The sequence below is a fragment of the Corythoichthys intestinalis genome, chromosome 2, assembly GCF_030265065.1.
Source record: "Corythoichthys intestinalis isolate RoL2023-P3 chromosome 2, ASM3026506v1, whole genome shotgun sequence".
NCBI classification, from domain to species: Eukaryota; Metazoa; Chordata; class Actinopteri; order Syngnathiformes; family Syngnathidae; genus Corythoichthys; species Corythoichthys intestinalis.
Window position 1 is genome coordinate 67457480 of NC_080396.1, and position 22198 is coordinate 67479677.

General features: G+C 41.1%; 1 protein-coding gene across 2 annotated transcripts in view; it reads right to left on the bottom strand.

Annotated features, from left to right (window-relative positions):
- Positions 1-272: 272 nt before the first annotated feature.
- The window catches only part of LOC130909820 (uncharacterized), an 82248-nt gene continuing 60322 nt past the window's right edge, over positions 273-22198 (bottom strand). For both annotated transcript variants that reach the window (XM_057826698.1, XM_057826709.1), the window contains exons 7-16: positions 19976-20489; positions 19683-19842; positions 19429-19533; positions 8920-9030; positions 8675-8831; positions 7974-8574; positions 7577-7730; positions 7407-7496; positions 6829-7024; positions 273-6665 (exon numbers count right to left, since the gene is read on the bottom strand). In XM_057826698.1, the coding sequence (XP_057682681.1) occupies positions 976-6665; positions 6829-7024; positions 7407-7496; positions 7577-7730; positions 7974-8574; positions 8675-8831; positions 8920-9030; positions 19429-19533; positions 19683-19842; positions 19976-20489 (7778 nt within the window). In that variant the 3' untranslated portion in view covers positions 273-975. The remainder of the gene's footprint in view (positions 6666-6828; positions 7025-7406; positions 7497-7576; positions 7731-7973; positions 8575-8674; positions 8832-8919; positions 9031-19428; positions 19534-19682; positions 19843-19975; positions 20490-22198) is intronic.

Below are 22198 nucleotides of genomic sequence, written 5' to 3' on the forward strand. Positions count from 1 at the left end.
TATCAACTATGCATCAAACATGACATCATTTACTCAATGACACTTTACGACATCTGTCATAAGCAGCATTCAAATAGTCTTACCACATGCCTTGTAGGAAGTTTTTTTTTTACAGTGTGCAGACTGTAGCCAAACAACCACACACCTTTGGACAATTGGAGTCTTCAAATAATATACGTTATTGAAATGTAGGGACAAGCAAAGGAAGAAAATGCAAACTCCATACAGAAGTGCTTAAATAAAGATTCAAAGAAAAAGAAACAAGGACAAAATTGAAAAGCTAGGCCTTTTTTATTGTTTTTGTTGTAAAAGGGCCATAAACTGAAGCAACATATACACTATAACATAAACGAGAACTATAAATCAACCATATACAATTCTGTACAATTAGTTTTTAAACTTCGTGATATTTCTCCAAGACCTTATTTAACAAGTGGTTAGGGTTAGACACATTTCGTCCAAAGAGAATCATACATGGATTTATGAACTACCAACTGAAACAAGCAAAACACATATATTATTGTGAACAGAGGTACCTGACGAGATTTAAGTTTGTCATCGTAATGCTGATTATGTCTTTAGGTCATGTTAGAATTTCATTACGGCATGGACTCTTCCAATTTATGTTATGATTAACATCCTTACAAATATTTTTGATACACATTACTCATTGGTTGACAATGACCATGACGGACGTTCAATACTTTTGAACTTTTCAACATGGAATGGACGTCACCGTTAATGGCAGCTATTAAGTTACAATCAACCCATGCCATATTAGTTTTAGTGTTTTTGACGTGAATCACAGGCTTCCAATTTGTCACTTAATGTCACAATTATCTCCCTCCTTGCCAACAGGACCTTTTTCTAACTCACCTCCTTGTCTTTCTTGATCAAATAATCTGCCTCTACTCCACTGTCTGTTAAGGGGTTTGTCTGTCTCGTTTTCTTTTGTGCTGAACATGCTTGGATTGCTCACTTTTGATTTGGTAAACATATGCGGCCTTCAGTTGGGGTAGGCAGTAAGGCAGACCTAGTTTTGGGGATCTTAACTTCTGGTTGACTTTTTGGATTTACAGCACTACTCCTATGACCCCTCATAAGACCACCGAATCCTCGAGACCTGTTTGTGGGTCTTCCACCGCGATTGTGAAACCGTTGTGTATTATAGCCTCTTGAGTCTCTTATGCCAGAAAACTCCCTGCCATCCTTCATGGCAGGATCATGTTCCCTTGAGTGTAAACCTGGGCCCACTTTCTCCATTTCAGTGCCTGGATTCCACTCACCAGGCTCAGGTCCTGGTCTTGGATTTTCAGGTGTCCCCCGCATATCAGTTTTGTCATTAAACCTTCTCATGTCTGGGCCTTGCATTCTAAAATCAGTTTCAGATCTGCCTGGTTTAGGACCTTTATTGTCTATGCCTTCTCTTTCTGTTTGATGCAAATTCTTTGTGTCACTCACTGGCCTTCCACGATATGGATTTTCCTGGTTTCGTGAATGTATATCTCCTATTATTCTTTGCTCATGGCTGTCTTTCATCTCACCTTCTCTTCTGTTTTGAAATGAATTGTTATCACCAGGAATCCTATTTACAGGCCCTGACCGTTCCATGCTTGGACCTCTGCTACCTCGTGACTGCCTAATGTCTTGACCTATTCCAATGGGGCGAGCTCCCCTTCCATTGCCTTCCCTGCGGCCCATCTTTTCAGAAATCCATCTTGCCTCAGCACCTCCAATCTCTCCAAAGTCATTTCGAGGTCCTTCTCTATCACGCCTAGGACCCCCCATATCAGCATTACCTTGGAAAGGCCTTTGATCCCTCAAGCCAGGACCACGCCAATTATCTTCTGAAACTCTCATTGGTCCAGAAAATGGCATAGGTGCATAGTCAGGTCTTAGTCTTTGCTCCCTTATCCCATGGCCCCTCTGTTCATTACAAGGCCCCTCTCTATTGTGTTCAAAAACTGGACCATCACTACCCTCAGAATTTGACCATGGATATCTGTCATCTGGACGATCCCACTCTTCTTTAAATTGTATTTCCTGTCTATCTAACCAGTCCTCCCCTTGTATGTCCCATTTCCTTCCAAGCCTTTGATATTCTCTGTCATCTGGGCCCAATCTGCTGTTTTGTCTTTCTTCCGGCCCCATGAATGGCCGGGGAATTTCTCTCCAATTAGGACCTGGTCCCCTTGGATCCTCCTCAAAATTCGTTCGGAGGTGAATATCTGCTGGTTTTCGTCTGTCGTGCCCAAAGCCCTCAAAGCCTGGATTTCTGATATCACATATTGGCTCTATAAAATCTTGACAAGTTGGACCCTTTCGTTGAATCTCTAAGTCAGCTCTGAAATGTGGACCTCTCCAGTTACGCTCAGTACCCATCAATTTTGGAAGTATTTTATCTCGGCCGTGTCCTCCAAAAGGACGATCTGTGTCTTTATATGGATGTCTTATCTCAGGCCCCGGGCAGACTGTGTTTGGATCCAAATGCTGATCCCCTGGTCGGTTTGGAATTCTTGTTTCTACCATTTTACGTTCCATAAATTGTTGACGTTTTGTATTATCAGGCCCTTGGTTATTTCTTGCAAGTCCTGGTCCCATAATGTCTGGATCGCTCCAGTCGTGCGAGACTAATTCCTGGCTTTGAGTCTGATTTTCTGACTGAGGATCCCAAGCTGGTCTTCCAGGTCTGAGCCTAGCAAGGTCTAAGTCATCTGGGTGTTGATCTCCCCTGACAGCAGAGGTTACTTGATCCTCTATGGCGCACCTTGAAAAACCATGACCCCTCTGATTATCCCTCTCAAGACCTGGTGCAGTAAAAAATGTCCTTCCTATTTCTCCTCTCTTAGGTTCTAGTGGACTAAAATTTGGAAATTCAGATTTGTTTCTGTCACACTTGGGAAAGTTTAATAATAATTCCCTCCTTTTATTCTCTGGCCCACTGAAATGGGAGCCTACAAACCCTTTTGCGTCAATCCTTGGACTTTCCACGGCAGGGTCTTGGCCCGTGACATCATTGCCTTCTGCATCTCTCGGCCCTCTATTCTCATGTGCAGGAGAATCCTTACACAGACCTCTCTCAAAACGTGATCTTAATTGATCTTGTTTGTTTTCAGAGAATGGTATACTGAAATCAGGACATGCTGGTTTACTGCCAAGAACAGTATCAGCTGTTTCTGGATTTCCAGTGTTCCATTCTTGTGTTCTAAAATCACAAAAATCTGGTCCTCTTCTACCAAGCGGGGTCATTCTCTTGTCAGTATATAACCTCTCTGGTCCATTCCAGTTATGCCTATCGGGTCCTCTGACACTGGCTCCTGGTCCAGTGAAATAGAGACCATCTGGGTCGCTCCTGTTATGTACTGGGACAGATGTATCATTATACATATTTCCCCCCGTTGGTCCAATGACGTCCGAACCACCTGGTCTTCTATCATCATTTGAAGGCCCTACATTTTGTGCTCCCATTTCAAACCATGGTTTACAAGGGTCTATTCTGTTGGGTACATGGATTTCTGTATTTGTAGTTTTCCAACCAGATTGATGGACACCACCTTCATCATTTCTATGTTGTATTATTGAATCTCCCAATGATCCTTGAGTTCTCAAGTCACCAGAAATAGAAGATTGGTTTTGTTGAGGATTTTTTTCATTTGCTCTCTCAGGACCTTGATCATGCTTGTTACTTTCTTGAATGCTTACATAATTGCTATCTGGAGATGATTCTCCAATGCCTCTGTCTGGAACATTTGACCCAACAGCACCAATTAAACGTTGGCCACCCATACAAGTGACAACTTGATCTGGCCCTAAAGAAGAAACTTCTGTACCATCACGCTTTCTATGCTCGTGGAGGTCAACACCATACGATGATTCTTTGAAAAAGTTTGCAGATCCAACATTTTCTTGTCTAGCACAGGAAGTGTTAGATTTAAAATGTTTGTAATTTATACTTAGCCCTTGTCTACACATAGATGCCTGCTCTTCTGTTTCTACAAATTTTTCACTTGTATGTTTCTCATCTGACGTTGCTTGGGATACTGTACACGAGTATCTATAAGAATATGTGGAGACATTTGACTTTAATATACTTTTTTCACTGCAATTAATGCTATTCAAATCAGCATCCCTCCCATGTTGCTGAAAGTCCTTCACTTGAAGGTAACCCTTACTTTCTTTACTGGGGCCACTACATCCTCCCATGCCTTCAATATGTACACCACTGATATCCAAGGCGCTTGCCTTGTTAGCTGGTTGTCCTGAATGGGACGTATTTTCTTGTACCTTCTGATTTGGAACTTCAATCCCTCTTTCTGGATCACTACCTGGTTTTGAACTTATTAAACCATGGCCCAATGGAGATGCTAAACCAGTACCCATTTTTGTAGATGAAATTAAATTTCCAAGCACTTGACAAAGTTTTTCTGAATGTTTTCTATCTAAATATTTCACCTCACACTCTTGGGTCTGGATATGCTGAACTTCATTTTCTAACTGATTGACTTGTGTCTCGCAATCAATGACTTCATCAGTACAGGGAATATTTTCCACACCACTTGGTTTTATAAATCGTGGATCAGGATCAGGACTCTCAGGGGAATCTCGAATGGGGGGGTCAATTTCTCTTAAAGGAATGGAACTTTCAAATTTATCTCCCAGCTGTTTTATTATCTGTGTGGTAAGATCCTTACCAGTGTTAAGTGCACTGTCCTCGTTTTCTAAGGGTTCATTGTAATTTGGACATTGTGAAGTTCCAATTTTTAAAACGGGCAAATTTTCTTGTAAAATTTCTTTTTCAGAGCTATCAAATTTGAAATTTTGTTCATCGCCCTGTCCAACATCTTGGTTCAACTGACAGTTCAAAGTAACATGCATATGTTTCTCAGTGATATTAGTGGATGCCTTGAACTCTTTCTGTGCATGTGGCACCAAAACATTTTCTCTAGCATGGGATGTGGACCTCCTACGATCATGGGAATGCCGCCTTAAACTGCGTGATTTATGGTGACGAGCCTGCCGTTCAGAGTGGTCTCTACTTCTGTGTGTTGACCTGTCTTTTTCACTTTTTCTGTGTCTATCTCTTCCTCTATGTCTCCTGGAACGTGAAACAGACCGCTGCTGGGATCTCCTTGAAGGACTTCTGCAGCGGTCTCTTTCACGATGACTTCGTCTCTTTGGTGATGACCTATGCCTTCTGCTGTGATATGAAATTGGAGATTTGGATAAAGAAGAATCCCGTCTGTTTTGTGTGCATCCTTGAAAAACATCCTCTTGGATTTCATTGAAAACATTATCCTCTGGATCATAAGGTACATCAGAATCTTCAATCTCACCAGCAGAGGATTTTTCACTTTCCTTTATATTTTCAGATAATTCATCTGTTTTTTTAACTGATGTGATGATTGTACCTTCTTGCTTAACAGTTTGAGACAGTCTGTCAGGAGCATCCACACCATCTGTCGGATTGCTGGTCTCTTCAGGATCGGGATTTTTTGATTCTGGAGGCTCTGAATGTTTCACACCACTCTGATTTGGGAAAACTTGACTGAGAGGCAGCGGCTTTGGTGGAAGAGACATCATGGGATCATTACTAGAAAACTGAGCCATGAATATACCTACAGCCTCTTTTTGTTGACGAAGTGCCTCTTCCTGTTCCTTTAACTGTCGTTTTTGCTCTTCAATCTGTTTATTAAGTTCCTCAAGCATTCGTTGCTGCTCAGTCAGTGTCGCAGCTGAGACAACTACAGTACCTGTGGGAAGAGTCTGTGGAACTGCAGCTAGAGGAGAGGCCTGGATTGAACTTTTTGAAAAAGATGGTGTATCAACATGTGTGGTTACTGGAAATGATGATGCTGGAGAGGTTAATATTTTAGTTTGAGTCTGCTTCACTGCATCACATTGGACATCCTGAAAAATAGTCTCATCTTCTGGATCATAGGCAACATCATCATCTACAGTACTTGATAATGGAGGGCTTTTCAAATTCTTTCCTTTGCTTTGTGAAGAAAACGTTTCATATCCTATTGCTGGGTCATATTCCTCCTCTGGGTCATAAGGACGATCAAATGTGTCATCCTCTTCTAGATCTTTGACTTTGGATTTCTGTCCATATTGTTGAACAATTGGATCCATCATTGATCTGGATACATGAGGAATGACAGATACCTTCTCACTATCTGTTGTCACATTAGTAGTACATTTTTCCTCATTAGAGACCATGACGTTAGTTTGCTTATTTTTGAACAGTGCATTCAGAATAGTTGATAGTGGTGTAACACTCGGGGTTTTCATATTGCTTTCAGATATGCTACTGGATGTGGACGGATTGGATGCAGGAGGGCTTGAAGTTGAAACTTCAGAGTTTGATTTCATAGAGGTCAGATGTGATGGAATTATTTTTGCAGAAGAAGATGATTCTGATGGTGATTCAGGACAAGGGGGTGATAAAGGAGGGGTTGTGCTTGCAGGGGTCTCAGGATCATAGGGTTTGAAAACTTCCAATTTGTCGGAACCATAGAGGACAGGAGGTTTTGGGATCCAAAGAGGGTCTTTAGAGGGAACTTTTGATTTCTTTTCTTCCATTTCCTGAAGTGTACTTCCAGGACGTTTTGTTTTTTGGATAATTGCTAAACCAAGAAGAAGGTTGGGCCTGTTCTTTTCAAATCCTGAAAAGAAACAAAAACCCAATAACATACAGTATATGAATATATATTGTATTATACTTATGTTTTTAAATAACATTTACCATTGGAAAACAACCATGGGAACCATCCCTTTGAATAAGTGAATGAATGAATAAATGAATTAATGTCTAAAACATGATCACACCTGGTCCTTCTAAAGGTTGCAGTATGGATGGGATGGATTCCTTTGCGCTTAATGGTACAAGGTAAACATCTTTGATGGAACGGCTGTGGTTGGAAACTACACCAAAACGCCCTCTGCTGCTGAAGTAGGAAAAGAGTGAGACATATGCCACCTCTTCTTCTTCAGATGAAGGATGAAAGCGGATCACGCATAACTCCTATTGAAAAAAGAAAAAAGCATATAATGTACAAGACATTGTACAATGGGTTGACAGCGCCTTGTATGGCAGCAGAACCAGCGGTCTGTGAATGTGTGCGTGAAAGGGTAAATGTGTGCTAATGTAAAGCGCTTTGGGCATGGTAACCATGTAGATAAATGTATTAAATAAGTACTGTCCATTTTACAATTTTTTTTGTAAAAGACAAATTCATAATTGTTTGTTATTAGCGCATATACACCTATATGGCAAGTATAAATGTGGACATCAAAGTTAAAACCAAGTATATAATTGATCATAGATATTTCACAGTTTTTGTTGACTACAGAAAAAATAATGGTCTTGGCCTCATTGTTCCAATAGCATTGGACTTTATGCTAACCTTTGTAATGTTGGTCTTGAGCTTGGCAATATAGTCCCACACTGTTTGAGGCATGATTCGTCCACCAATTTCTAGTGTATCAGGCAGTTCCTAAGAAAAAGTACAAGTTGTTTTCAGTTTAATGCCAAACAAAATGATAGAGCCGCTCAAATAAAACTTCAAAATGTTACCGATTTCAAAATTTCGGCAGATCCTGAAACGAGATACGCCTTCGTAACAAACTTCGATACAGTGAACATGCTGAGGAAACCTTTCCACAGTATTTCTTGCTTAGCCAGAAACTGTGAAGTTTCACCATTGGCAGTAGATTCAGAGATCACATTTCTGAAAACAAATCCAAAACAAATCCAAACTCATATCTTTTCTAGTTCACCAAATTTTATACAACTGTAATTTCCCATGTGTAATACACTTTTCATCGAAGTAGCTATAGATTGTCACTATGGTTGTTTGCCAAGCTCTTAATATACCACTGAAAAAGAAAAATCAGCTTTTGAGAACAATTGTTGGAATACATACTATACATGAGATATTACAGTATGTACGATTATATAAACATATTAATACCTTAAGGATGCGCTATACAGTCGTGGATCGGCTGAGGAGGATGGCTTCATTAGGATGGGTTTTGGTAGTGGTTTTGTTGGTGGTGCTGGCAAATTTGATACAGATGAAGTAGAGCTTTCCGTAATAGGGGCATAAGGTGCTGATTGACTCTTTTGTGTATTTGTGGGAACAGAGGTGCTACGTGATGTAGCGGCGCTCCGACTAGCTGCGGTACGCGGGTCTCGCCTTGTAATAGTTACAGTGGAGACAGCTGGAATCACAACAGGTGTATAAGTTCGTCTTGATGTGATTTTTGAACCGTCAGAAACTGGGGACTTAGGAGACTCCATGACAGGGGACGCAGGTGACTCTAAAGTCGGTGAGGCTGGAGACTCCCTAATAGGAGAAGCTGGTGATTCATTGACAGCAAAATCACTGGTGTCAATTACAAGACGGGAAGAAGAGTCGAAAGTAGACAATGAATAATCAGAGTCAGGTGAGTCAGGGGGCGCTCGTAGAGGTGAGTCATCTCCTGTAGACTCTCCTAGCCGTGAGTATGGCTTATTGCTTGATTCAGACACCTTACTTCTTTTGCTTGGTGGTTCCTCCTCCCTTATTTGTCCTTTGACAATGGAAAAAAAAAGTTGATTTTTAAGTGGACTGAATATATACAGTAAAAGATAGATATTATGCTTCTAAGGCTAGAGGTATTCTTAATTCACCTGTACAAATCTTGCATTTTAGGTCAAACAGGTGAGCCTTGTGTTCTGAGGTAGTGTCTTTTAACATACAGGAAAGAACATCTGGCAATGCACTCCCTTTGCTTGGCTCACTCATTTTGCTCTTGAGAGCAACAGTGGAATTAGAAAGACTTCTCTTCTGTTTGCACAGTAAAAAATGCATAATCATCAACACATTACACAAATATCAATACAATCATCTGCATTAGAATAAGATGAAAGCTCACATTGCCCAACGGTCTTCTTTCTGGTTTAGTGACGTTTAAACAGGAAAGATCAACCTGCACCACTTCAGGCTGCTGCATCAAACTTGGCGCTTTTGCAACTGCATTTTTAACCTGAGACAAACAAGATTATGTTGGTCCCGAAGGAAAACGACTGACAAATCATGAATTTATAAAACTGTGCTGTCTTATGGGCAAAACACGGGAGGCGACGTTGCTCGCGTTCAATACCTTATCTATGGAACGAGCGCGACGAGGCAAAAATTGACAACCCTCTTTCGGCGAAGCGACTTGCAACGTTCAACACGGGAAATTTTGCACGCGGCCCAGCGACACGATATAAGAAAAGAGATCATGGTTCTATTTCTGTTGCCTGGCACTACAACCAAGCAGCAACGGATTTATTGATCGACAAATCACCAGCGAGGACTCTGAAAATTGACATCCACAATCCACACTTTGTCAACATTATATATATGGTTTCTTTCTACAATACTGTAAAGAGCCTGTTTTTGTTTGTATCTACAGTGGGGCAAATAATTATTTAGTCAACCACCAATTGTGCAAGTTCTCCTACTTGAAAGATTAGAGAGGCCTGTAACTGTCAACATGGGTAAACCTCAACCATGAGAGACAGAATGTGAAAAGAAAAAAAAAAAACAGAAAATCACATTGTTTGATTTTTAAAGAATTTATTTCCAAATTGTAGTGAAAAAAGTATTTGGTCACCAACAAACAAGCAAGATTTCTGGCTGTCAAAGAGGTCTAACTTCTTCTAACGAGGTCAAACGAGGCTCCATTACCTGTATTAATGGCACCTGTTTTAACTCATTATTGGTATAAAAGACACCTGTCCACAAACTCAGTCAGTCACACTCTAAACTCCACTATGGCCAAGACCAAAGAGCTGTTGAAGGACACCAGAGACAAAATTGTAGACCTGCCCCAGGCTGGGAAAACTGAATCTGCAATAGGTAAAACGCGAGGTGTAAAGAAATCAATTGTGGGAGCAATAATTAGAAAATGGAAGACATAGAAGACCACTGATAATCTCCCTCGATCTGGGGCTCCATGCAACAAATTATATAAGAATCAAACAATGTGATTTTCTGTTTTTTTTTCCAGTCTGTCTCTCATGGTTGAGGTTTACCCATGTTGACAATTACAGGCCTCTCCAATATTTTCAAGTGGGAGAACTTGCACAATTTGTGGTTGACTAAATACTTATTTGCCCCACGGTATATTTGTAGGTTTACGACAGAGTATTAGGGCAAAAAAAAAGGACTACGAGATTAAAGTCGTACTATTGCTACGAAAAAAAGAGGTATTATTACGCATGGGTAATGTAGCTGTAACCCGCTACTTACTTTACGTAGCGTGTTGCCGCCTATTTTAAAATCAACAATATTGAAGGCATCTTGTGTTTTAGAATCAGTTTTAGAAAAAAGGAAATCCTTAATATTTTGCCTCATCTACATCAAATTATAATCAATAGAAGGATTTATTCTAATGCTTCGTCATAGCTCACAGCTAAGGTACAGTACATGTACGCGTTACGGCTTATAGCTACATTAACCCTACGTAACAATGACTTTTTTTTTCTTGTAGCAATAATAGGACTTTAATCTTGTAGTCCCTCTAAATGCTCCAATACTCATTGCCATGATAAGGATTTAGATAACCGACATACCACTTTTAACTCACTGGCTGCCGTTGATGGCGATGGATCCAGGCAGTGCTTTCAATGGCAGCTATTTTGATGAATATTTAGATGCGGAAGACCAAAAACAATGTGAAAATGAGTCAGTTGCCACGTTTACATGGAGCCAAATATTCCAATTACAATCGGAATATTTGTTCAAACCGGATAAATGTGTTCCATATAAACACCTCATTCGGAATGAACAGGCCCAAACCGAATGGAATTTCATTCCGATTCACAGGGGTGGAATATTCCTTTTCCCAAACCGATTAGAAGTCAAATTATATCATGTAAACAGGGAAGCGGAATGGTGTCTGGTTGCGTTCTTTCTGCACATGCTCCGTACTGACGTGGTGACGTCACTTAGTGACGTAAGTAACGTCACTTGCAACATGGCTTCCAAGCACAGCGCACCTAATTGGAGTCCGGCGGAAAGATTGTATTTAATTCAAACTTTAAAAGAATTGAATATAATTGCTCGCTTAGACGGGCGTAAAACGAGGAACAGTGAACTATTTAAAAAAGTTCACGAGAGGTTACACGAAGCCGGAATAGACCGGAGCGTTGACCAGATTAGAAACCGGTGGAAAACCGGCTACTACAAGGCAAAAGAGCAAAACAGCAGAATCGGATATGACCCCACAAACACAACAAGTGGGTTAAAGTTAAAACAGCAGCACTCCGACGATCGATCTCCATGTTTTGCAACGTGACGCTTTGTTTTGATTAATCTGCGCATGTCAGACGGCAGTTGTCAAACGTCCTTTCGGAATAAAGGCAGTCACATGTAAACGCTGGATCGGAATAGATGAAGTGACATGTAAACAGCTGATCTGAAATTTCCATTCGGAATGATTTGAATCGGTATGAATAAAAGTCAGCATGTAAACGTGGTTAGTATGTTGCTTTTGTTCTCATTGATGTCAAGACGTATTGTTTGGATGGCATTATTTTTTACATTTTCGTTTTTTTCACAATATGAAATCCATGACTGAAAAATAAAGTTTTTACCTCTCGTCTGTACAGGAAAAAAAAAGGAAAAAAAACAGTCAACATGGAGGAGTTTATCAATTTTAGCAGTGTGCGTGCGATCAGCACAGACTTTATAATACCTCTCGGCATGATTTACGGGGACATAAATAAAATTGCAGCAGTATGGGAGGTTGTTGGCTTTAAAATCATAGCCAATCGGAGATGAAATGATAACGCACACGCAGAGGGCGATGCGTGTCGCTTGCCGCTGCAGTCACATTGTGTGTTGGCTTTCTACGGTGGCCGAGAGGTGTCAGGCGAAATGCAATGTCCAAACACCTTGCAAATAGAAAAAAAAGCACAAACCCCAATTGCAAACGCTTTGCAGAACAAAAAAAAAAGCACGAACTCAAGCTGGCAAAACACGACTCCCACTTGCCAAGGCACGACTGCAGTTGGCAAAAGCACGAACCCCAATTGCCACAACACGAATGCAAATGGCTCGCAACACGACTGCAAATGTCCACAGAATAACTGCAAAGAGCCACAGCATGACGGCAAGAGGATGACCCGGAAGTAAATAAATAAATAAATAAAATAAATAACTAAATTTAAAAAAGGACGACACTTTATACAGTGCCTTGCAAAAGTATTTGGCCCCCTTGAATCTTGCAACCTTTCGCCACATTTCAGGCTTCAAACATAAAGATATGAAATTTAATTTTTTTGTCAAGAATCAACAACAAGTGTAACACAATCGTGAAGTGCAACAACATTTATTGGATAATTTCAACTTTTTTAACAAATAAAAAACTGAAAAGTGGTGCGTGCAATATTATTCGGCCCCTTTACTTTCAGTGCAGCAAACTCACTCCTGAAGTTCAGTGAGGATCTCTGAATGATCCAATGTTGTCCTAAATGACCGATGATGATAAATAGAATCCACCTGTCTGTAATCAAGTCTCCGTATAAATGCACCTGCTCTGTGATAGTCTCAGGGTTCTGTTTAAAGTGCAGAGAGCATTATGAAAACCAAGGAACACACCAAGCAGGTCCGAGATACTGTTGTGGAGAAGTTTAAAGCCAGATTTGGATACAAAAAGATTTCCCAAGCTTTAAACATCTCAAGGAGCACTGTGCAAGCCATCATATTGAAATGGAAGTAGCATCAGACCACTGCAAATCTACCAAGACCCAGCCGTCCTTCCAAACTTTCTTCTCAAACAAGGAGAAAACTGATCAGAGATGCAGCCAAGAGGCCCATGATCACTCTGGATGAACTGCAGAGATCTACAGCTGAGGCGGGAGAGTCTGTCCATAGGACAACAATCACTGCACAAATCTGGCCTTTATGGAAGAGTGGCAAGAAGAAAGCCATTTCTCAAAGATATCCATAAAAAGTCTCGTTTAAAGTTTGCCACAAGCCACCTGGGAGACACACCAAACATGTGGAAGAAGGTGCTCTGGTCAGATGAAACCAAAATTGAACTTTTTGGCCACAATGCAAAACGATATGTTTGGCGTAAAAGCAACACAGCTCATCACCCTGAACACACCATCCCCACTGTCAAACATGGTGGTGGCAGCATCATGGTTTGGGCCTGCTTTTCTTCAGCAGGGACAGGGAAGATGGTTAAAATTGACGGGGAAATGGATGCAGCCAAATACAGGAACATTCTGGAAGAAAACCTGTTGGTATCTGCACAAGACTTGAGACTGGGATGGAGATCTATCTTCCAACAGGACAATGATTGTTAAACTATGCTCTCAATTATGTTTAATTACCTGATTGTGTGCACCTGTGTGGGCGTGGTGAATAAATACCCTCCTGCATGCAGTCAATGTGTGTGCAGCGAGTGACCAACCAAGCAGCAGCGTCTCCTTGTCCTCCTTAAACAGTTTGTATCTACTTTTATATTCGGTCCTTCACTAACTGCAAAGGTACGCTACGTGTACCGCTGTGAGGGTGAACTCTGCCAACAGGTTATGGGCCCAGATGCCAGCAGTATTTTAAACAGTTAGCGACAGCGTGTTTCCACTTGTGTGTAAGTGATGATAGCACGTTGCTAGCACGGTAGCACCATGAGCAGACGAGCCGACACGAGACCCAGCAGCCGCTGGCAGCGTCTCCAGTTCGATGGCGACGAAAAGAAATACGAAATATAGGAGGCGAAGTTTTTGGGACACCTTCGCTTGGAAGGGCTGCGAGACACGATTTTGACAGAGCCGACTACCGAGGAAGAGGATGAGCTTCTTGAAGACGAGAGAAAGAATGAAGAAGCATACGCCGAGCTCATTCAATTTTTGGATGACAAAAGTTTGTCACTGGTCATGCGGGAAGCAGCCGATGACGGGCGGAGAGCACTGCACATTTTAAGAGACTACTATCTAGGTAAAGGAAAGCCGCGCATAATAAGCCTCTACACAGAATTAACTTTCCTGCAGAAGGCGGAAAGCGAAACCGTGACAGAGTACGTGATCCGGGCGGAGACCGCAATCACAGCGCTACGAAATGCCGGCGAGACCTTGAGCGACGGACTGTTGGTGGCGATGGTTTTGAAAGGTTTGCCCGAGTCCTTCAAACCATTCGCAATTCACATCACACAAAGTGATGAAACAATATCGTTCGCCGAATTTAAAACTAAGCTGCGTAGCTACGAAGACACGGAGAAAATGCGCGCAGCAGCTATAGATGACAACGTCATGAAAGTGCGCCAGCAGAGAAGACCCGCTGAAGCAGGTGACCGGGTTGCCGAGAGGGCCACGGCCGAAATTGTGTGTTTTAAGTGTGGCACGAAAGGACACTTGGCGAGAGCCTGCCAGCGCAAACTCTGGTGCAGCTATTGCAGAAGCAACACTCACCGGGACGCAACTTGCAGACGGAAGCAGCGGCGAGAACGAGACGAATCACGCAGAGTTTCCGGGAAGACAGCCGACCAGGACGGCGAATACTACTTCCGAGCGAGCGAGGGAGCAGCGCGAGTGGACGTGCGGGGCCTAATGGTTGACTGTGGGGCCACCTCGCACATAGTCACCGACATCGCAAAGTTCAAAAGGTTCGATGACAAGTTCCAGGCCAAGACTCACTACGTGGAGCTGGCAGACGGCACACGGTGCAAGGGCATCGCAGAGCGCCGAGGCGACGCACAAGTTCGTCTGATTGACAGCAAAGGAAGACACGTGAAAGCAACGCTGAGGAACGCGTTGTATATTCCATCATACCCACAAGACATTATGTCTGTGAGGGCAGCCACTGCAAATGGAGCGACCGTGATCTTCAAGAAGGGGAAAGACGTTTTAATCTACAAAGACGGTACGAGATTCGATATGCACATGCACGATAGACTATATTATTTGCACACAGTAAATGATGATGATAACGAATGTAATGATAAATATAAAGGGTGTCATGATCTGCAAACGTGGCATGAAATACTTGGACACTGCAACTATCATGATATACAGAAGTTGCAAGATGTTGTTGATGGTATGGATATTAAGGGGTTAACGAACAAACCTTTAGAGTGTGAAGTTTGCATCCAGGGAAAGTTTTATCAGACAAGAAACAGGAACCCTGACGTACGGGCTAAAACCCCACTAGAATTAGTTCACACAGACTTAGCAGGACCAATTCATCCTCAGTCTAGAGACGGGCACAAATACGCACTTTCATTTACTGATGATTTTACCAGTATGGTGTTTGTTTATTTTCTAAAGAATAAAAGCGGCACAATATTTGCTACAGAAAAATTTCTAGCGGATATAGCCCCATATGGAAAAGTAAAATGTCTCCGATCTGATAACGGTACCGAATTTACAAGTAAAGCATACCAGACATTGCTCATTAAAAATGCAATTAAACATCAGACCTCAGCACCATATTCTCCCCATCAAAATGGGACAGCTGAGCGAAATTGGCGTACACTTTTTGATATGGCAAGGTGCATGCTAATTGAAAGTGGTTTGCCGAAACTATTGTGGACTTATGCAGTCCAAACTGCAGCTGTAATTAGAAATCGATGTTTTAATAAACGTATAAAACAGACGCCAATCGAGATGTTGACAGGAAGACGGCCAAATTTGTCTAAAATGCAAAAATTCGGATCAGAATGTTTTGCCTACACTCAAGAGAAGAGTAAACTTGATCCAAGGAGTGAAAAATGTATTTTTATCGGATATGACAAGTATAGTCCGGCATACATTGTTTATTTCCCTGCCAGCAGAAAGGTGCAAAAACGGAGATTGGTAAAATTTGTGACGAAATCGGGTAAAGAAACGCAGACTAATTTTGCACCTAATAGTGATGATGATGATGATGATGATGACTTCATCCAAAACAGGTCTAGGTCAGACCAACCTCAAAGTATTGAGATAAAGCGTGAGCCTGAGTCTCCTAGAGATAGACGTTACCCTACTAGAGAGAGGAGACAGCCAGACAGGTACACAGATTGTGGAGTTTTTAAAGAAGAGACTGATCAAGTCCAGAGCAACATTGATTATTGTTACCGTGTAATGTGCGGTATACCTGTGTCATTCACAGAAGCTGTAAAATCGGATAAGTCAAAAGAATGGTTGAGGAAATGGATTCTTTGAGAAAATGGCATATTTACCCTGACCAACCTGCCAGAGGGCGAGAAAGCAGTGGGGGGTAGATGGGTAAAGATGCAAACATGTTGATGTTAAGTATAATTTTATTCGTTCAACTGTAACTGGGGAAAAGTTTTGTTAGAATATTGTCCAACTGAAGATATGTTAGCAGATGTGATGACGAAGCCTGCAACAAAATTTAAGTTGATGAAATTTGAAAAATTTATGTTTGGAGAATGACTGAAACAGCAGTAGTGCAATATGACAGATTGTGAATACATGTTGTACTACATATGTAATATTGTAATTGTGACATGTGTATATTTTTGTTTTTGCTTATAATGTGAGAGCAAGTGGGGGTGTTAAACTATGCTCTCAATTATGTTTAATTACCTGATTGTGTGCACCTGTGTGGGCGTGGTGAATAAATACCCTCCTGCATGCAGTCAATGTGTGTGCAGCGAGTGACCAAGCAAGCAGCAGCGTCTCCTTGTCCTCCTTAAACAGTTTGTATCTACTTTTATATTCGGTGCTTCGCTAACTGCAAAGGTACGCTACGTGTACCGCTGTGAGGGTGAACTCTGCCAACAATGATCCAAAACATAAAGCCAAATCTACAATGGAATGGTTCAAAAATAAACGTATCCAGGTGTTAGAATGGCCAAGTCAAAGTCCAGACCTGAATCCAATGGAGAATCTGTGGAAAGAGCTGAAGAGTGCTGTTCACAAACACTCTCCATCCAACCTCACTGAGCTCGAGCTGTTTTGCAAGGAAGAATGGGCAAGAATGTCAGTCTCTCGATGTGCAAAACCGATAGAAACATACCCCAAGCGACTTGCAGCTGTAATTGGAGCAAAAGGTGGCGCTACAAAGTATTAACGCAAGGGGGCCGAATAATATTGCACGCCCCACTTTTCAGTTTTTTATTTGTTAAAAAAAGTTTAAATTATCCAATAAATTTTGTTCCACTTCACGACTGTGTCCCACTTGTTGTTGATTCTTGACAAAAAATTTAAATTTTATATCTTTATGTTTGAAGCCTGAAATGTGGCGAAAGGTTGCAAGGTTCAAGGGGGCCGAATACTTTTGCAAGGCACTGTATATTGCTTCTTGTGCTTTGCGACCATCTCTACAGACCTCTGTGAACTTGCCCCCACCAATCAGAGGCAAAAATTTGTGAAAAGATATTAATCGTTTGTGCTGTAAAAAATTGTCGTTTAGGCTGCTATCTTTTTATAGATATTGAGATATTCATTTCGAGTGAGGACGTCATAACTCCCGTGGCTGACGGACCGAATCATCTCTCTCAATGATGGGTGTGTCAACAACTAGTACAAACAAATTTGGGTCCATTTTGCTGTAAATGGGGGGCTTAAGATTTGAATTTCAAGTGATGACGTCACCATCCATTCCTCATTTACAGCAAAATGAACCCGAAGTGGTGCCATTCGTTTCTGATACGTTCGAGCGTTGCTACGCTCCCTCAGCTACGGGACTTATGACGTCCTCACTCGAAATAAATATCTCAATATCTATAAAACGATAGCAGCACAAACGACAAATTTTCCCAGCCAAAACGATTGACAAAATCTTTCATCAAAATGGGAGGCTGATTGACCTCAGAATAACCTATGAAGAAGTTAAAAATATCTCCAACAATACAGGACAAAAACTTTTTATAGCACAAACAATTGACATAATTTTTATATAAATTTGCGTCTGATGGGGGTGCCAACTTCACAGCGGTCCGTAGAGATGGTCGCAAAGCACATAAAGCAATTTACAAAGTGTCCTTTTTTTTTTTTTTTTTTTTTTTTAACTTCCGGGTCGTCCTGTTGCAGTCGTGCTGTGGTTTTTTGCAGGTGTGCTGTGGCTTTTTGCATTCGTCTTGCGAGCCATTTGCAGTCATGTTGCGAGCCATTTGCATTTGTGTTGTAGCAATAGCGTACCGCACGAATGCTATTTTTAGACCGTAACTCGGAAGTGGGTCATTTTAGATACGCCCTCGCATACAATCCATGTTATTTCTGCTTGTTTTCTCCAGTAATCTTTCAAAAAAGAACATGCCGAATAAACACTGCTGCTATGGAGCTTGTGGAAACATCTCTAGACATTTCAAAATATGAAGGATGTTTTTTTTCACACGTTTCCCGAAACCAAAAACTCAGAGGATAAAAGGTGAAGAATGGATCAAATTGCGCGGACGGCCAAAAGTTGAACGCCAGCAAAGTGAAGAAAATTTTGATATTTTTACTTAATTTTTAGCGTGGTGTTTTGCCGTGCTGCTTCTGTCTGACAATGAATGACCTGAAAAAAATTAAATGGTATCTGACTGCCACTGTTACCTTTTCTGTCGTAAAAAAAAAACAACTTTAGTAAGGGGGAAGTGTAAATAAATCATAGAATCAAGATTTATTATTAATGAAAAAATTAAGTGTTCGTTTACTGTCACTGAGTAACATTTGCGATCGCTACACAAAAATAGCAATGTAAATTGCCCCCAAGAAGGCATATGGTGGTAAAGGATAGATTGTTGAAACAGGAGAATGTCATTGTCAGTGGCGTAAGACAATGCACAATGCTTCGTTAAAAAAACTACCGCTGGACCAGGTCGGCTCTTTTACAGCCCTCGACACTCAAGCCATCTCTTTAACTGAACATTTGTATGTTCTTTCACATCTTTACCGGTGAATTTGGCACCAGGGACATCATTTTTGGACGGAATTGGTAGTTTTGGCATAGTCAACATCTCGTTCGTACACTATTTCCATGCGTTAGGGACAAACGGGAGGTTGACCCGCCTAACAACAATTGCTAACGTCATGAATATTAATGAGAAAAAGTGACGCGTTGCTTGCGATACGTCATTGGGGTTCGTGCTTTTGCCAATTTGCAATTACGCTTTAGGAATTAGGGATCGTGTTGTGGCAGTTTGCATTAGTTCATTTTTCTTTTGCATTCGAGTTGCGAGCCATTTGCATTCGTGTTGTAGCAAGTGGGGTCGGTGCTTACTTGCAGTCATGCTTTGGCAAGTGGTAGTCTTGTTCTGCCAGCTTGCGTTCATCCTTTTTTTCTTTTGCAAAGCGTTTGCAATTGGGTTTCGTGCCTTTTTCTATTTTCAAAGTGTTTGCGTTTCACCTGACACCTCCCGGTCACCGTAGCTTTCAGCTCAACGGCGATGAATTTCGTACTTCGCCATGGCCTACCGTGTGTTTTGCCCAACCTTATACATTTTTGACATTCAATTTACCTCTGATGTTTGGTCAGGGACCTTGGTAGACTGCATGTCCTTTTGGCTCATCCTAACCAGTCTGAAAGGACTAATGTCCCCTTGTACAACTCGATGCAACAAGCCCTAGAGAAAAATAATCTGGTAGTACCTATGAATTATATTAAATCTGGCATATATCAGTTTAAATAGTATTCAAATTACAAAACAAAAAAACAAAAAAAAACAAAAAAAAAAAACAACCACAAAATAGCCCTTAATAAATTTGAGCAAACCTTGTTTTTGGGATCTTTCAGGTTGAACATGATTGTTCTGTACTTATTCATGTATTTACTGTCTGTATTGCGAAATATGTCAAACATCTCAGTCTCAATGCTTGCAACAAGCTTTACGGCATCACTTTCAGATATGTCCAAATCCTCACATTCGAAAACCCTTGACAGACAAAAAGAATGTTAGTCAATATTTTTTTTTTAAATATGTACTAATATTATAGGCAGTTAATATTGTCATGATAATCTCTGGCTATTTAAATAACTTAAATTAAAATTCCGAACCGAATTCTTACCTTTTGGACAAGATGCTGGTGAGGGAACGCTGGATGCTCTGTCTGACCTGGTTATTTGGTTGAGAAGGTCGTGACGGGGGAGCACTTGGCGCAGGTGGCACGGGCAGATTTCGAGTCTCGTTCAGCATTGTTGAGACCGAAGATTTCTGGCATGAGGCTACCATGTGGCTGGATGAGGACTGAAGTCCAGATTGCTTCTTTGGTATAATATATGATGTCAAAGACTTCAACACGGACCCAGTTTCACTGTGTTCAGCTTTTAATGTGGTTGATGATTGTGAGGCCAGAGATGGATCAGATTTTGTTTTTTTGTTTGGTATTGAGTGGTCTGATTTTTCAGTTGTCCCAAGTAAGGTGTCACTGTTTGTGGACTCCTTTGTGCTGTCCTGAGAGTTACTCTGTGGGACAACCAGTTCAGACACAGGTTGAAGTATGGGATGCGCTTCTGCTCTGGGTTCTTTTGATTTTATTTTTGGGTCACTTTCAGTCTCTTTTTGTTTGCATTCCTTTGAAGCTGTCAGGAGAAAAAAGAAGGACTGTGTAAACATAGTCATCTGTGATCACCGTGAGACACGGTAGAGTACAAAGGTCTTAACCAGCCACACATTTCACAACACAGTGGACCGAATCAGACTTGGACAATTGTTAAAAAATGATGATTAGTGTCTGACTCTTGCATAAAAACAATAAAATGCCATTCCTGACATATTTATCAGGAAAAGTTCTTAAGCACTATGTACATATCAGTACGACAAACACCATTATCATAAAAACAGCGGACTGTCCTTGCCACTGCTCTTAGCAGCTAATAGAAAGTAAGAAAATAGGTGAGGAAAATAGAAAAAACTGCAGATGCAGTATTTGAGACTCTGCATTTACTCCTAGTGTTGTCACGATACCAAAATTCTGACTTTTCTCATGAGATACCTGTATAAAGTACCTCGCTATCAGTTCCAAAACAATTACTGGCAAAAACCTAGAGAAAAAAACCCCAACAACATCCCCCTGGGGGAAAAAAAGAGTGGTGAACTTTTAAAAAAACAAAATATATATCCATCTGTTAAAAGAAAAAAAAAAACCTTTGGACACAACTTTAAACACACAACGTTGAGTTTAATGTTGTATTATATGTGTAAATGTTTTTCTCTTTCTCTATCCATTTTCTACCGATATATCCCCAGTGAACCAACTTCAGATAAAGCAGATGAACACGGGTACTCACAATTTTTTGATTCCAGATCTGGTTTTCAAGAGGAGAACCTCCACCAATGTGGCATTTTTTGTTGTGTGTGTAATGAATGTTGTTATTTGACTGGCTGCCCTTTCTATCAATCAAGTGATGGGATGGATGGTAGCCTTGTGTCTAGATATATGTCTTTTTATTCAATTCAAAAACTGTCATGGCTGACGTGTTGAGGTTGGAGGTTGCGATCGCCCCGTGTAGTGTGACATAATCATCAACTGTCAATCTGGCATCTTGGACGCCTCACGAACACAACGTAGGAAGTCTGGTGTGTTAGAATTTCTGCTTGTCATGCCATATAGTGCGACATATCCTACCTGCTCCTACGATGCGCTGCCAAGTATTGACCAATCGTGTAACTTCATGATCGGCATGCGCTCCTTTTTTTTTTTTTTTTTTTTGATGAACCGAGAGTGTAGATGCCGTCAAAGTATTACACATCTACATTCATTGTTCATGTGACCAGGGCACAGACTCGCGTCCCACATTCCTGCATCCCCACAAACTGCCCCTACTCCACCCCATCCGTCTCTCATGATGTAGTTGAAGACGTGGTAAAATAATAATAATAACAAAATGCGAATCTCATCAAGCCTTCCTGTTTATAGCAAATATGGTCACGTAAAAAGGTGTTGACGAATTTATCACCTCAAATCATGATTAGAGGGTGGACTGTCCTCTTCCCACCATCCAGTCACACATTTCCATGTGGTTTGTTATATTTGCAAAGCTTTATTCCACCTAACAGGGTTCTAACTATCAGCTGAAGAACTTTAAATTAGTTTGAGAGTGAACACCATTACATACAGCTACTGTATCATGTGGCTTAGCCAGTCAAAATACTAAAGATTTTAGGATAAGCAATTGCAGGGCAAATGTTATTGCACAACCGTCAGATGCAGGCTGGATTGCAGACCAATATTTTGTTGTTTATGCGTTTTCATGAATAAACTACAGTGGTACCTCTACATACTAAGTTA